We start from the raw sequence: 14420 nt of genomic DNA on the forward strand, positions 1-14420 counted from the left end.
ATCAGAGATTAGCCAATGGCTAGCAATTAGCAATGCCAACTGGGCTCAGTCTAGACCCTGCAGAGGATTCTTTTACTCGATTCCTGCTGCCATCGAATTGTTATCATTTCCAACAAAAAATCTGATGCCAAAGAAACTAAAAAAAAAAAGTCAAATTATCGGACTCCAGATAAGGAAAATATATTGAATGATACCGAAACGGAATATCTGATGGCATTTTCATCTGTTCTTTCTTACAAGACCAACTCATCAAATTGCATGAACCAGAATGCAAAGGGTACATCACTATTAGCCAGTTGAAAAACGAAAAACCATGCAACACATAAGACTACATCACCAAGGTTATGTTGCACAAGCATGCGACAACATAACCCAGTTCTGCCGGCGTCTATTTTAGGAGACCGAGCACAAAATTCAATATACATGACATAGATACAGGAGACGGTCGACGCAATCAAGCGCATTCAGCGCGACAATGTGAAAAGGGGCCAGGCCCTTGGTGTTCTATCAATGTGATTTGATTATCTTTGGTTTGGAATGTTGGTGGACTCCTTCGGAGCCTGCAGGAAAAATTGCGGCTTTTCATCAGCCACAGCAACGTGCAGAAAAATCAGAAGCCAGAATACTTGGCTTTATTTGTCAGATTCCATCTTCTCATGAGCCTTGTGGCCTACAAATTCCATCAAAACTTACCTGAACATGCTGTAAGATATCTTCCAGTTCTGAGGTGATCTAATGGGTCACGTGATGGGGTTTTCACCCCGACATCATCGAATTAGACAGTCTCAGATGCACGTTCGAGGGGATCACCAAGCGAAGTCCCTGACACAAGGAGCAATGCTCATTTTCCATACCTGCACGTCCACTGTCAACAGCTGATGCACAATACCGAACCTGTAACTTAACTTTGTTGCAAGGAATGTCATACCTTCCTTACTGACAGTGCAGCTTGGAACGGTGTCAGATTTTCATAATGGACCTGTATAGCAGGACCAAGCAGGGTTATCCTACCTTTAACCAAAGTACTGATGTTCCATGAAGAGAACACCGAACACCAGCATTTTACCTTTGAAGTGACCAACTCCCACAGAACAATAGCAAAGCTGAAGCCTTGTGATCATAAGGGTTATGGTTTATCACCTGGCAGGACAATAAATTCTAATAAGCAGATTGTGAGGAACAATACCTCAGTTGCATAGAACCTGTCTTCTCAGCTCTGACGGAGGTTCAAGCAGATATAGTACACAGAAATATGCATTTCTTCATGAACTTGCTGTGAAGATGTCGATGAGTAATAAAACATGAAGGAAAACAGGACAAGCTATCGGTTACGAAGTTATAGCACAGTTTCTGCGCGATGTTCAGCGATTTAATCTTGGTATATGTGTGTTGCAACAATAAAATAGTGGTTGAGGAAACATAGGACATTGGATCAGTGTTCAGCGATTTAGTCTAGAAAGGGGAAAGGACGCAACACACCGTGCTCCTCTGTGTTCCTCCCTGCCATCTAGAAAGCACTGGAATAGGTGCATACCAGCAAGATCTTTTTTCTTGTCTTTTCTTTCTTGAGATCTACTCCCTCCGTTCCTAAATATAAGTCTTTTAAGAGATTCCACTAGGAAACTACATACAGATGTATATAGACATAATATAGCTCATTTTGCTCCGTATATAGTCTCCTACTGAAATCTCTAAAAAGACTTATACTCCCTCCGTTCCTAAATATAAGACCTTTTAGATATTGCACTATAAACTACATACGGATGTACATAGACATATTTTAAAGTATAAATTCATTCATTTTGCTTTGTATGTAGTCCATAGTGAAATTTCTAAAAGGTCTTATATTTAGGAACGGAGGGAGTATTTAGGAACGGGGGGAGTACCTTTTATTTTCTCTTGGAATGAAATTAGTAAATATGTCAAATGGGCCAAGAGATCCATTACCTGAGATTGTATATGTGGTGGTAATTACTGGGCCAAGCCCAACCACATACAAGACTTTTTCTTCCCTCGATTCCTGCGGCCACCGAATTGTTATTGTTTCCTGCAAAAATATGTTGGCAAACAAAGCTGCAAAAGGTTGTTAAATTATCGTGTTCCAGACAAGAAAAATATATTAAATAATAACCAAAATGGAACATGTGATGATGGCATTTTCATCTCATGTTCCTTACAAGACCAACTCATAATCGTACATGAACCAAAATTCAAACACACCGAACTATAACCCACTCGCGAAACAAATAACCACATAAAACATAAAACTATATCACTCAGGTTATGTAGAACGGGTGTGCTAACTTAACCCAGTTCGTCCTGTGAGAATTTTAGGGGGAATCAAAACAACCGATCACAAAATTTATGTACATGACATATATACAGGAGACGGTCTCCGTATGTCGCGCTTTTTAGTGGGCGACCATTTGAAAAGAGGTCCCAGCTTCTTGAGCAGGCGCCTTCTTTCTATCGCTGTGATTTCATCTGTATCTTCTGTTTGGTATGTCGATGGCCTCCTTTGGAGCTGGAGGCAGCCTGCAGAAACATGCTGCTTTTCATCAGCCGGAGGAACTCGTCAAGTATTAACCAGAATAACTTCACTTCATTTAGTATTCAATCTTCTCAGGAGCCTTAAGGCCTACATATCCAGCAGCAACCTAACCTGAATAGGCTGCAAGATATCTTCAAGTTCCGCGGTGATCTCAGAGAAAACAGGTCGTGTATGGGGGTTTTCGCCCCAGCACCGTTGAATCAATTTAGATATTCTCGGATGCACGTCCGAGGGAATCACCAAGCGAAGTCCCTGACAAACAAGGAGCAATGCTCACTTCTCATACTTGCACGTCTAGTCGTCCACTATTGACAGCTGATGCACAATATCAAAACTGTAATTTAACTTCGTTGGCATCAAATGTCGTACCTGCCTTACTGACAGTGCCGCTTGCAATGGTGTCAGGTTTTCATATGGGACCTGTATAGCAGAACCCAGCAAGGTTATTACCTTTAACCAAAGTACTGATGTTCGATGAACTCAATAAGACTAAAAGCTGGAGAGAACACAAAGTTACCTTTGAAGTGACCAACTCCCATAGAACAATAGCAAAGCTGAAGACATCTGCCTTGTGATCATAAGGCTTATGGTTTATCACCTGGCAGGACAACAACTTTTAATAAGCACATCGCGTAGGCACAATACCTCAGTTACACAGAACCTGTCTTTTGAGCTCCGACAGAAGTTCAAGCAGAGATAGTACACAGAAATATGCATTTCCTCATGAACTTGCTGGGAAGGTTGGATGAGTAATAAATGACGAAGAAAAAACAAGGATATTTGTTACCAAGTTATAGCACATAGTTTCTTGACGAGGTTCAGGGATTTAGTCTTGGTATATTTTCTAGAAAGGTGAAAGGATGCTAAAGAACAAATGAACAAACCGACAACAAACCTCAGGTGCCATCCATCTGTAGGTGCCAGTTTCAGCAGTCATATCTCCCTCTTGCGATCGTTGACGAGAGACACCAAAATCTGCAATCTTTACAACCTGTTTCAACAGAACAAATTGTCGTTTTACTAATATTGAATTGACAAGTACATGGTGCATACTTGACCCCAAAAAAACAATATGCATACTTGACCATCACCAATTAATAAATTGGCAGACTTCAAGTCTCTATGGATGATGTTATTCTGGTGCAAATAATCCATTCCTTTCGAGATACCAATAGCAATTCTAAGAATCAAGGAAAGCTCCAAGGTATTGTCATGCTTGTGAAGGAAGTCATACAGATTACCTCCAGCCATGTACTCTGAAACAAACACACAATACAAGAGCAACATATCAGTTAACAGGAAATTACAAACTGCTTCATGATAAATAAATAAACTCTACACAGACTTCTTTTTAAGTGGGAGACAGAGGCCTCCGATTTCCACTATGAGAAACCTGAGAAGTAGAAGTTTGTATAAACAAACAGATAAAAAAAGGTAAGCAGCTGATCAGTGCAGTAATCCGCCCCAACAGCGATCTACATGCACTCACAAGACGAAGACGTAGAAGAATGCAGAGATGAAAGTGAACAAACTGTAAGCAAGCTTCAGGTAATGAGTATGTCCAGCAGCACATCTTCATAGTATCAAACTACTGGATGCATTTCGATGCCCTAAACACTTCACTTGACATACCAAAATTTACAGACTAAACTACTTTGAACTGTCAAAAAAACGAAAAAACATTAAAACACACAGGCGACCAATGCATGTCAGGGTGCTTTTGGGATTGAAACAAGAGCACCACAGTACCAGAAGCACTTGAACATTGGCATTTGGCCCATACTAGCACAGAAATGACATTGTGACTATAATAATGAATTATACTCGGTTCGGCAAAATGTATTTAGGTCCATATGTAAATGGTGTAGCATTTCCTATTAAATTTCAAAAGGCAACTTTATTGAATTATGGAAACAAATATTAATATCTCATACATGAAATAGTAGCTACCAAATGATAGGCATGATAGGCTGACTGAAGGATGGGCAGAGAGTTGTCGATCTGATAGAAACAGAGCAACAAGATTCCACCAATCAGACATCTCTTGTATTCAGCCGACTTGTACTAAGTTGTAGCATGATGCAGATACTCTTTACGTATGGGTGTAATAAGCAAAATATCACAACTTCCCTCTAGACTTATATGCTCTTGAAGTCTCTACCAAAATGCATAGAAGACAGGAGTTATCCCCTGTCTTTCGAGCTCAGCTTTTCTTTCTTTCGATTTTTTTCCAAATCAAGCTTATCAAATGTGTTATCAATAGCTATTTCAGCATGACCTCCAATTTTTAATCACCAATGTTCTTCATAGTGTAAATGTGCTCATGGATAACAGAACTTTCATGTGAATCTGCAACAACAAGGATATTGATTGCTATTCATACTACAACAAGCAATATTAGTGTTTTACCTGTTACAATGAGATACTTTCGCTGCTTCGTGCATGCCCCGTAAAAGCGAACGACATTTTCATGGTTAACGCTCCTGTACATGATTATAATGTGTTAACATCTCCTGGAATTAAATGATTCAGTGAAGTCAATTGTGTGTCACAGAAATAAGAAGCATACCTTAAAATCATTATTTCTTGCAAAAATTCCACTTTTGAATTATCGTTAACATGTTCAGTTCTAAGGAACTTTATTGCAACATCCACATCAAGGTAAGTTCCTCGATATCTGCAAAATAAAAAAGGAACACTGGTTACTGAACTGTCCTGAAGTTTCCACAAATCATAATACATCTGATTTCACTATGTTTGTTGGCAGTGTCCCTTGTGAACCTATTTCATTGTGTAAATATGTGAGAAAAAGGCATGCTGCCCACACTAGCAGAGTAGCAGTTAAGTAGTGGCTGTCAAACTAAATAATTAACTTCGGGTTACTCTTTCCTCTATTTTCTAAGCAAGTGTTATGTAGTTCTTACAAGTCTCCAGAAGATCCAGAAGCAATCTTTTCTTTAGTCTGCAACAGATCCCTGTCGAATTCAGAATCTCCAATCTTTTCTTGCAGCTCTATTATTCTCTCCGAGGCTGAACTTGTTAGATTAGATAATGAGGGCTGCATACCACAAGTTAACGTTATTAGAAAAAGGTTAGAGACAACTTCTTAATTCTTGCAATGCTAACTGTTTTACAGAACTGAGTCTGCATTGTAGTAATTAACCTAGTTGTAGTCTAAACGTACACGTGTGTCCTAATTTGGTTAGTATTGCAAACCGAGTAGGATTAGTAGTAGTATTGCAAACCAAGTCGGTTTGCAGTAGGCCTAGTTTAGCAATATATATACGTATACCCCTGTGTAGTTTTTGTATCAGATCAAGAAAGATCAAAGCAAAGTCTCCCGATCAGTTTATCCCGTCAATGTTCGATCGCTTTACCTGAGTTCCGCCGTATCGATCCTGTTGGCTAGTGCAAGCCGAGCCAGCAAGGCCAGGCATGTCCCAAGAATATCCATCCACCTGCTAGCTAGCTTGCTAGCTAGCTAGTTGCGTACGTGGAAGGGTTTTTGAGGGTTCAAAACCAACAATTGGTATCTAGAGCCTCGACGATCTACAATCTACGATGACGGACAGCGACGCTGAGTCGGTCGAGTCCGGCAGCGGCGGTGAAGAAGGGCGTCAAGTCAGCAACCAGTGGTGGAGGAACGAGCGGCGCCAACGTCCAGGCGCATCGCAACATCCCCATCCAGTACTCGATGCTCAGCGACGCCAACTACGGCGTGTGGGCGGTGAAGATGAAGATTATTCTTCGATCCCTTCGAGTGTGGGAGGCCATCACGGACGACGACGTCGACGAGGAGCGTGACGAAGGTGCCATGGCCGCCATAGCCCAGTCTGTGCCGGATTCCGTGCTGATGACATTGGCGGAGTTCGAGACGGCAAGAGAGGCGTGGAACGCACTCAAGGAGATGAGGATCGGAGAAGATCGCGTCACCAAGGCAAGGGCACAAGTGCTGAAGCGCCAATTTCACAAGTTGCAGATGGAGGAAACTGAATCGGTGAATGACTACGCCATGCGTCTTACTACTTTGGTGGGAGAGATCCGCGCGCTTGGTGCAAAGCTCGATGAGACCGAGATCATGGAGAAGTTTTTCAGTTCAGTCACTGATAAATTCACGTACATCATCGGCACACTCGAGCAGCTTTACGACATCGACGACATGACCATAACGGAGGCGATCGGACGATTGCGGACATGGGAAGAGAATGCTCGTGGCTGTCGGAAAGGCAAAGGAGGAGGTAGTGACCAACTCATGTACTCGCGCGCAGATTGGGAGGCCCCAAGTAGCAAAGGAAGGCGTGACAGTGGCGAAGGCTCAAGCAACACGAAGGGCGATGGACAAACCGGAAAAGGCAAACCACAAGGTCGTGGTAAGGCGGGCCAATCTAAAGAGCAGAAACCACGGAACTTGGACTTGTCCGAGGTCAAGTGCTATAACTGCAATAAGATGGGTCACTTTGCGAAGGATTGTCCAAAGCCTAACAAGCGGGAGATCAAGGCAAATTTGGCAAAGCAGGAAGACGAAGGTCCAGGTCTTCTGATGGCCGAAGTTTGTGATCTCGCTGAAACGATGGTTGTGAAACCAAGCCGGAAGGTGCTACTTCATGAGGAAAAAGTGACACCAAAGTTATCCGGTGATCAGAACGTGTCGTGGTATCTCGACACAGGTGCCAGTAACCACATGACGGGGTGCAAGGAGAAATTCCTCGAGCTGGAATACGATGTTGAAGGCTCGGTCAAGTTCGGTGATGGTTCAGCTGTGGAGATTTGCGGGCAAGGATCTGTCCTCTTTGAGGGTCTCACAGGCGAACATCGCATACTCACCGGAGTGTACTACATCCCACGGTTGCGCAACAACATCATCTTTATTGGGAAGCTTGACGAGAATGGATGCAAGGTGAATATCGAGAGCGGAGTGATGACGATCTTCGACAACCTCCGAAACGTGCTAGCTCATGTTAATCGCACACGGAATAGGCTATATATCCTCAACCTTGATCAATCTCAACCGGAGTGTTGGCTCGCCAAGACTGATGATGATTCGTGGTTATGGCATGCTAGATTTGGACACGTTAACTTCTACGCCTTGAAGAAGATGTCAAAGATGGAGATGGTATCCGGGATGCCAGTTATCGACCATGTTGATCGAGTATGCGACGGGTGCTTGGTTGGAAAACAGCACCGCAGGCCATTCCCTGCTCAGTCTACCTATCGTGCAAGTGATGCACTCGAGCTGCTCCATGGTGATCTATGTGGCCCTATCACCCCGGCAACTCACGCTGGAAAGAAGTATTTCTTCCTTGTGGTAGACGACTACTCGAGATATATGTGGGTCGTTCTCCTACGGTCTAAAGATGAGGCGTTTGAAGCATTCAAGAAGCTGAAGGCTGCAACAGAGATGGAACGCAAGCTGAAGGTTCGCGCTCTACGGACAGATCGCGGCGGAGAGTTTACGTCGAATGAGTTCAACGACTACTGCGAGAAGATTGGCATAAAGAGGTTCCTCACGGCACCTTACACGCCACAGCAGAATGGGGTCGTTGAAAGGCGCAATCGAACCGTCGTTAACATGGCAAGGAGTTTACTCAAGAGCAAGAACCTGCCGGGGACTTTTTGGGGAGAAGCTGTCTCGACGGCGGTCTATCTTCTCAACCGGGCTCCAACGAAGGCGGTGATCGGCAAGACTCCGTATGAAGCAATTTACGGACGTAAGCCGAATGTGTCTCATCTACGGATATTCGGGTGCGTGGCACATGTGAAGACGGCGGAGCCGCACCTCTCAAAGCTTGCCGATCGTAGCACCAAGATGGTGTTCATCGGATACGAGAGCAGTTCTGGCACCAAGGCATACCGTTTCTACGATCCACAAACCAAGCGTCTATGGATTTCACGCGACGTCGTGTTTGAAGAAAACCAAGCGTGGAATTGGAGCGCCGCAGCCGACGATGCTCCAAACAGTAACATATTTGCAGTTGAATTTCCAACTGATGATGATGCAGGGGAGGATGTCCAGGTGGTTGGCAAGACGCCCAACCAAGGTGACCACAATGGTAGTGATCATCATGGTGCCGGCACCGACGACGACGCGCATAGGTCGCAAGGAGATAGCGACAACGCCGCACACGGCACAGGCGGAGATCTCGACGACAACATCGACAACGAGGCGCATAGTGACGACGACAATCAAGATGATGGTCACGGTCACGACGACTACGCCGACGACACGGATGTTGATGACACACCAGGGTCTCAGCCGTCTTCCTCAAGTGCATCAACACCGACACAATTTGTGTCGCCTCCTTCGCAAGCCACAACGGACTCCTCAGGGCCTCGTCGCTACAAGACCCTCAAGAAAGTCTACAAGTACACAAAGCCAGTTACGCTCGAATACTCCGAACTATGTCTTTTCGGAGTTGAGGAGCCGGCGAACTTCGTAGACGCGAGCAAAAGTCCTAGCTGGACGCACGCCATGGATGAGGAGATGAAGGCGATTGAGAGCAATGGCACGTGGACTTTGGTAACCCGACCTCCAAACCAAAAGACGATAGGTTTGAAGTGGGTTTACAAGTTAAAGAAGGACACAGAGGGTGCCATTGTGAAGTACAAGGCAAGACTCGTTGCAAAGGACTACGTACAACGTCAAGGAGTTGACTATGATGAGGTGTTTGCACCGGTTGCTCGAATCGAGACGGTGAGAGTGCTCCTAGCTTTGGCAGCACAAGAGGATTGGAAGGTTCATCATATGGATGTTAAATCCGCTTTCCTCAACGGCGATCTCACAGAAGAAGTGTACGTGGAACAACCCCTCGGCTACGAGAAGAAAGGCGAAGAAGGGAAAGTTTACAAGCTCAAGAAGGCACTTTACGGGTTGAAGCAAGCGCCAAGAGCTTGGAACTCAAAGTTAGACCGAAGTCTGGCCTCGCTCGGGTTCAAGAGATGTCCCCTCGAGCACGCAGTCTATACAAAGAACTCCAAAGTCTCAAACCTGCTAGTTGGAGTTTATGTCGACGATCTGATTATCACCGGAGATAGCGTACAAGAAATTGAACGTTTCAAGGCGCAAATGAAGAACAAGTTTAGCATGAGTGATCTGGGATTACTCAGCTATTACTTGGGCATTGAAGTGAAGCAAAGCTCCGGAGAGATTTCCCTATATCAATCGGCTTACGCGGTCAAGTTATTGGACAAGTGTGGCATGTCAGATTGCTACGCGACACAAGTTCCAATGGACCAACGTCACAAGTTGAGCAAGCGTAGCTCAAATCCGCCGGTGGACACCACAATGTATCGAAGCGTTGTGGGCAGCCTGAGATATTTGGTGCATACCCGACCTGACTTGGCGTATTCAGTCGGGATCGTGAGTCGTTTCATGGAGAATCCGACAACCGAACACATGAGCGCGGTCAATCAAATTCTACGCTATGTGAAAGGCACAATTAATCTTGGCTGCACGTACAGAAAGGGAAAGGAAGGATTGATCCTTCGTGGATATTCAGATAGCGACATGGCAGGTGATGTTGATGACCGAAAGAGCACAACGGGCATGGTTTCCTACCTTGGCCCGAATCCGATTAGCTGGAATTCTCAGAAGCAAAAGGTGGTGGCACTGTCTTCATGCGAGGCAGAATACATAGCGGCAAGTACGGCGGCTTGTCAAGCAGTGTGGCTGAGAAGACTCCTAGCTATTCTTGCAAAGCGGGAGGTGCAGAAGGTGTCATTGAAGATTGCCAACCAAGCTGCAATCTCATTGTGCAAAAATCCGGTTCATCACGAAAGGAGCAAGCACATAGATACCCGGTTCCAACACATCCGGGAGTGCATTGAGAAAGGGATGATCGAAGTTCTGCACGTGAATATGAAGGACCAGCTTGCCGATATTTTCACCAAGTCCCTCGGCGGACAGAAGTTCATCGAGATGAGGAAGAAAGTCGGAGTGCAAGCAATGAAGACACATCAACAAGGTTAAGGAGGTGAATGTAGTAATTAACCTAGTTGTAGTCTAAACGTACACGTGTGTCCTAATTTGGTTAGTATTGCAAACCGAGTAGGATTAGTAGTAGTATTGCAAACGGAGTCGGTTTGCAGTAGGCCTAGTTTAGCAATATATATACGTATACCCCTGTGTAGTTTTTGTATCAGATCAAGAAAGATCAAAGCAAAGTCTCCCGATCAGTTTATCCCGTCAACGTTCGATCGCTTTACCTGAGTTCCGCCGTATCGATCCTGTTGGCTAGTGCAAGCCGAGCCAGCAAGGCTAGGCACGTCCCAAGAATATCCATCCACCTGCTAGCTAGCTTGCTAGCTAGCTAGTTGCGTACGTGGAAGGGTTTTTGAGGGTTCAAAACCAACATGCATACTTAGAGAAGTTGAACTACCAGCACCTATGTATAAGTGACGAGGCAGATACCTAAGAATTTGAAGTATTCATGCAAGTAATGTAAACAAAAAAAGGAAGAGAAAGCATACATTACGTTTCGCTGTCTCCTTGAGCTGCTGCAGCAAACCATCTGTCTCCTGCATATATTGTCGGGCAATATTTTACTCAAGGAAATATTATTAAGGTATCTGTCGTCAACTGTGTAAAGTCAAAATGACTTCGGTTACTTCATCTTACGAAGCATGCGCTCCAAATTCATGAGTAAATGTCGAATACAGCCCTAGGTTTTATAACTTCATCATAAGCTAAATGCCTACTGCATACTTGTATCAACTAAGATGGAGCCATGGTATTTTTTAAATTTCCTTGACAGTAACTAGGGGAAACACAGAAACTGGTTTTCTTTTTTGCCAACTGGCACTGTTATGAAAACAATTATTATGTGTCTTTCAGGATCTTCTCCTGCAATAATTGGAAGTTTCCAAGGGCAAGTTATGCAGTTCCAGAGATGTGTTGACAAACAGACTAGCAATATAAACAGAATGACTGCACGTATGACTGTTATCACCAAGAATTTGCGAGGAACTCTGTAGATCATCGAGATCTCCTTGGCTCTGACCCACACAAACGGAATGATGTAAAGCTGATGTAAATAATTGTAATACTATCATAATTAATCGGTCACACTTATAGATGTGCTCCAGTATAACCATGCTCTAAGTTTACCTCTGTTTCCCAGCCATCAACAACAAAGACATCCAAACACAGTCCATCTGTTGTTGAGAACACATGAGCTTCACGGATGTTCAATCCAAGATCGGAAAGCAACGTAGATAGCTATAAAAACAACAATTCATTTTTTTTAAGTTGATATAAGCAGTATGAGATGGCAGATATGGACTTATGTTCCTAAGTCTTTACCTGACTAAGGAGCTTTGGCTTGTCATTGGAAGAAAAAATAATTTCATGAAGAAGGGGAATTTCTGTATCCCTCCTGTGAAAAATTTCATTGGTAACTGAGGATCAAAGTTCATTGCTCATGCAGGTTTATGAAAAGGAAGCACAAAATACGCCACTTGCCAAACTACTATACTATGAGATATCATAGATAAGTAGTACGCACAAAAGCATGGAGAAAAGGCATGCCAAATGGGTTGGAAGAATTATGCAAAACTACACGAAGATAGCCCACCACCACTCTCCTAGATAGTCTTATGGTTCAATATATCATTCCGGGTGGAAAATGAAAACATGCTACAACCTTTCTGTCAAGTTATGAGAACCATTGGGCCACATGGTTGCTCTTGGAATTAAAAAAATTCAGCGACACCACGACCTACCAGAAAAGTTACCACTGCATCTTTTGGGCACATCATACAGGAATTAGTACAAATCAGAATGAAAGCATGATTATATATTTCAGACAGGGAGACAGTGGGCAAACAAGATTTTCAACTGAATTTCAGAACATGGGGTTCGAGGAAGACCTGACAGAAATGGCCTCAAAGTCGTCGATGCCTTTTCTTCGCCCCAAGCTGAGGTCTTCCATCAGCCGCTCATCCAATCCTTTGAATTCGCCGTTGCTGTTCATCAACGTGTACAAACCTTGTGTGAGCAAGTAAAGACTATACTTGAAAGAAAGAAAGAAGCATAGTTGTCTTGTGCCGGAATGAAGACAAAATTGACAAGTGATGATCCGGTATTTTCCCCTGTAACTTGAAAAGATGATCAAGGCAGGTTAACCTATACCTCCGATTGGAAGCCAGGGAGCCCCCACAATTACCGTTTTGATTTGGAGCCAGAGAGCCCTCTGGCGGTTTGTCCTCCTGAAGGTACTGCCCATGGAGACAGAGGAGCATGATAATACAAGTAAGCGACAGTGTGCAGGGAAGATTCAGTTAAATGGATGGATGGATTTACCCGTAGGAAGCGCGCGTGGAAGACGGGGCGGTTGTCTGGGTCGGCGCACTCGGCGAGGATCCGACGGTGGAGCAGCACGTCCTCCGCCTTGTTCACGTCGAGGTCGATGTAGTAGCTGCATCCCCGGCGCGCGCGGACAGAGAGAGAGAGAGAGAGAGAGGTGTTGGTGAGGTGAAAACGCGGGCGTGGACGGCGGGTGGGGGATGAAAGGACGGACCTTGGCGGGAGGCGGTCGTAGTGGTCCTCGAGCACGCGGTCGAAGAAGGGGTCGGCGAGGGCCTCCTGGTTGCCGACGGCCCGCAGGCGGTCGTAGATCTCCCTCCTGACGTCGGACAGCTGCACCCCGCCGCCGTGGCCGGAGGCGGGGGCCGGCCAGCAGCTCTCGCCCGCGCCCTCCCCGTCGCTGCCGTCGGCCATCCGCCTGCCCGCGCGCGGGGGCCTACGCGGCGGCCATCCCGGCGCCCTTTATGGTCTCGAGTTAGAGGGGGAGGGAGTGAGGGGAGTCGAGGTGGATGGTGACGACGGCGACGTACGGCAGTGGGTTTGGGATGGGGTGGGGTGGGGGTGGCGGGCGGGGGGAATCCGAGGGCGGGTGCCTTGGCGTTGGCGGTTGCGGCCGGCCAGAATCTTCTAGAGGGCGGCGCCGGCCGGCGTATTTATAGAGAATGAGACGGTCCCGTGCTTTTTTTCCCTGGTCTCTCCTCCGCGACCACCCACGCACGCCCACCGGCTGGCCGGCGACGAGGAGGCGAGCCCAGGAACGGCGGAAAAGGAGGCTCCGACCCGGCCGGAGGGATCCTCTGCGCCCGCGCCGGGGCCCGCGGGGTCCTTATCCGGTTGGGAAGGCTGGACCCACCCGCTGTTCCTGGAGTAGAGGAGGGCGGAGGAGACTGGGCCCCAGCCGGCAGTGAGAGAGAGATGCTGGTCGTCGAGATTCCGTTGGAGATTCAGATTCCAACCCCTTTGACCTCATCCGCTGGTCCGCGTCGGCCTGAAGCTCCCCGTTTGGTGTACTACCGGTGATGGAGATTCCGCCCGAGATTCCGTGCACGCTGCTCCGATCCCATCCGATCCGACGTGCCAAGTGCCAACCAACCACGTCGCTCTCGCCGGGACCAAGCAGTGCGTACGTCTTAACCCAAAGCATGAAACCAACTGATGCACACATAGGGCACCTAGCTTAGCATACCATCCCGCTTTAGCTGAGATCAATCTTTTTAAAAAATCCAGAAAACCTTGCAGACACACGTCAGTTGCAACTTCAAAAAGTTCCTGCTACTAATTCGACCTACACTTATACTCCCTCCTTTTTTAGATATATAAGTTATTTTACAAAAAATTTAACTAGAAAACTATATAAGAATGTATATAGAAATATATATATATATAGACATACTTTAGAATGCTCCGTATGTAGAATATTTTGAAAAAGACTTATATTTTAAAACAAAGCAAGTAGAAAAAACAAAGATGACAAAGTAGGATCTGAATAATGTGAGATACTATTCACCCAAAGCTGGCATTATCACAGGTGAACTTGTAGCGGACTAAGGCATGGCATACTGGTCGGAA

General features: G+C 45.5%; 1 protein-coding gene across 5 annotated transcripts; it reads right to left on the minus strand.

Moving 5' to 3' along the window:
• Window positions 1-230: 230 nt before the first annotated feature.
• LOC123428500 (serine/threonine-protein kinase STY8-like) lies at window positions 231-13645 on the minus strand. 5 transcript variants are annotated; one of them, XM_045112721.1, is made up of 20 exons: window positions 13066-13645; window positions 12849-12963; window positions 12678-12763; window positions 12416-12511; window positions 11850-11922; window positions 11655-11765; window positions 11018-11065; window positions 5476-5609; window positions 5121-5228; window positions 4961-5034; window positions 3632-3807; window positions 3447-3542; window positions 3069-3149; window positions 2921-2971; window positions 2663-2803; window positions 1948-2535; window positions 1067-1140; window positions 929-979; window positions 694-822; window positions 231-560 (listed from the first exon to the last, which is right to left on the minus strand). In XM_045112721.1, exons 1-16 carry the CDS (start codon window positions 13263-13265, stop codon window positions 2467-2469), a joined length of 1659 nt encoding a protein of 552 aa, XP_044968656.1. In that variant the 5' UTR covers window positions 13266-13645; the 3' UTR covers window positions 231-560; window positions 694-822; window positions 929-979; window positions 1067-1140; window positions 1948-2466. The 5 variants fall into 5 exon arrangements, with proteins under 5 accessions (XP_044968656.1, XP_044968655.1, XP_044968653.1 ...); XM_045112720.1 differs by having other exon boundaries at window positions 694-854; XM_045112718.1 differs by having other exon boundaries at window positions 1948-2548.
• Window positions 13646-14420: the final 775 nt, after the last annotated feature.

Source organism: Hordeum vulgare, chromosome 2H, assembly GCF_904849725.1.
Source record: "Hordeum vulgare subsp. vulgare chromosome 2H, MorexV3_pseudomolecules_assembly, whole genome shotgun sequence".
In the NCBI taxonomy this organism is placed as follows: Eukaryota; Viridiplantae; Streptophyta; class Magnoliopsida; order Poales; family Poaceae; genus Hordeum; species Hordeum vulgare.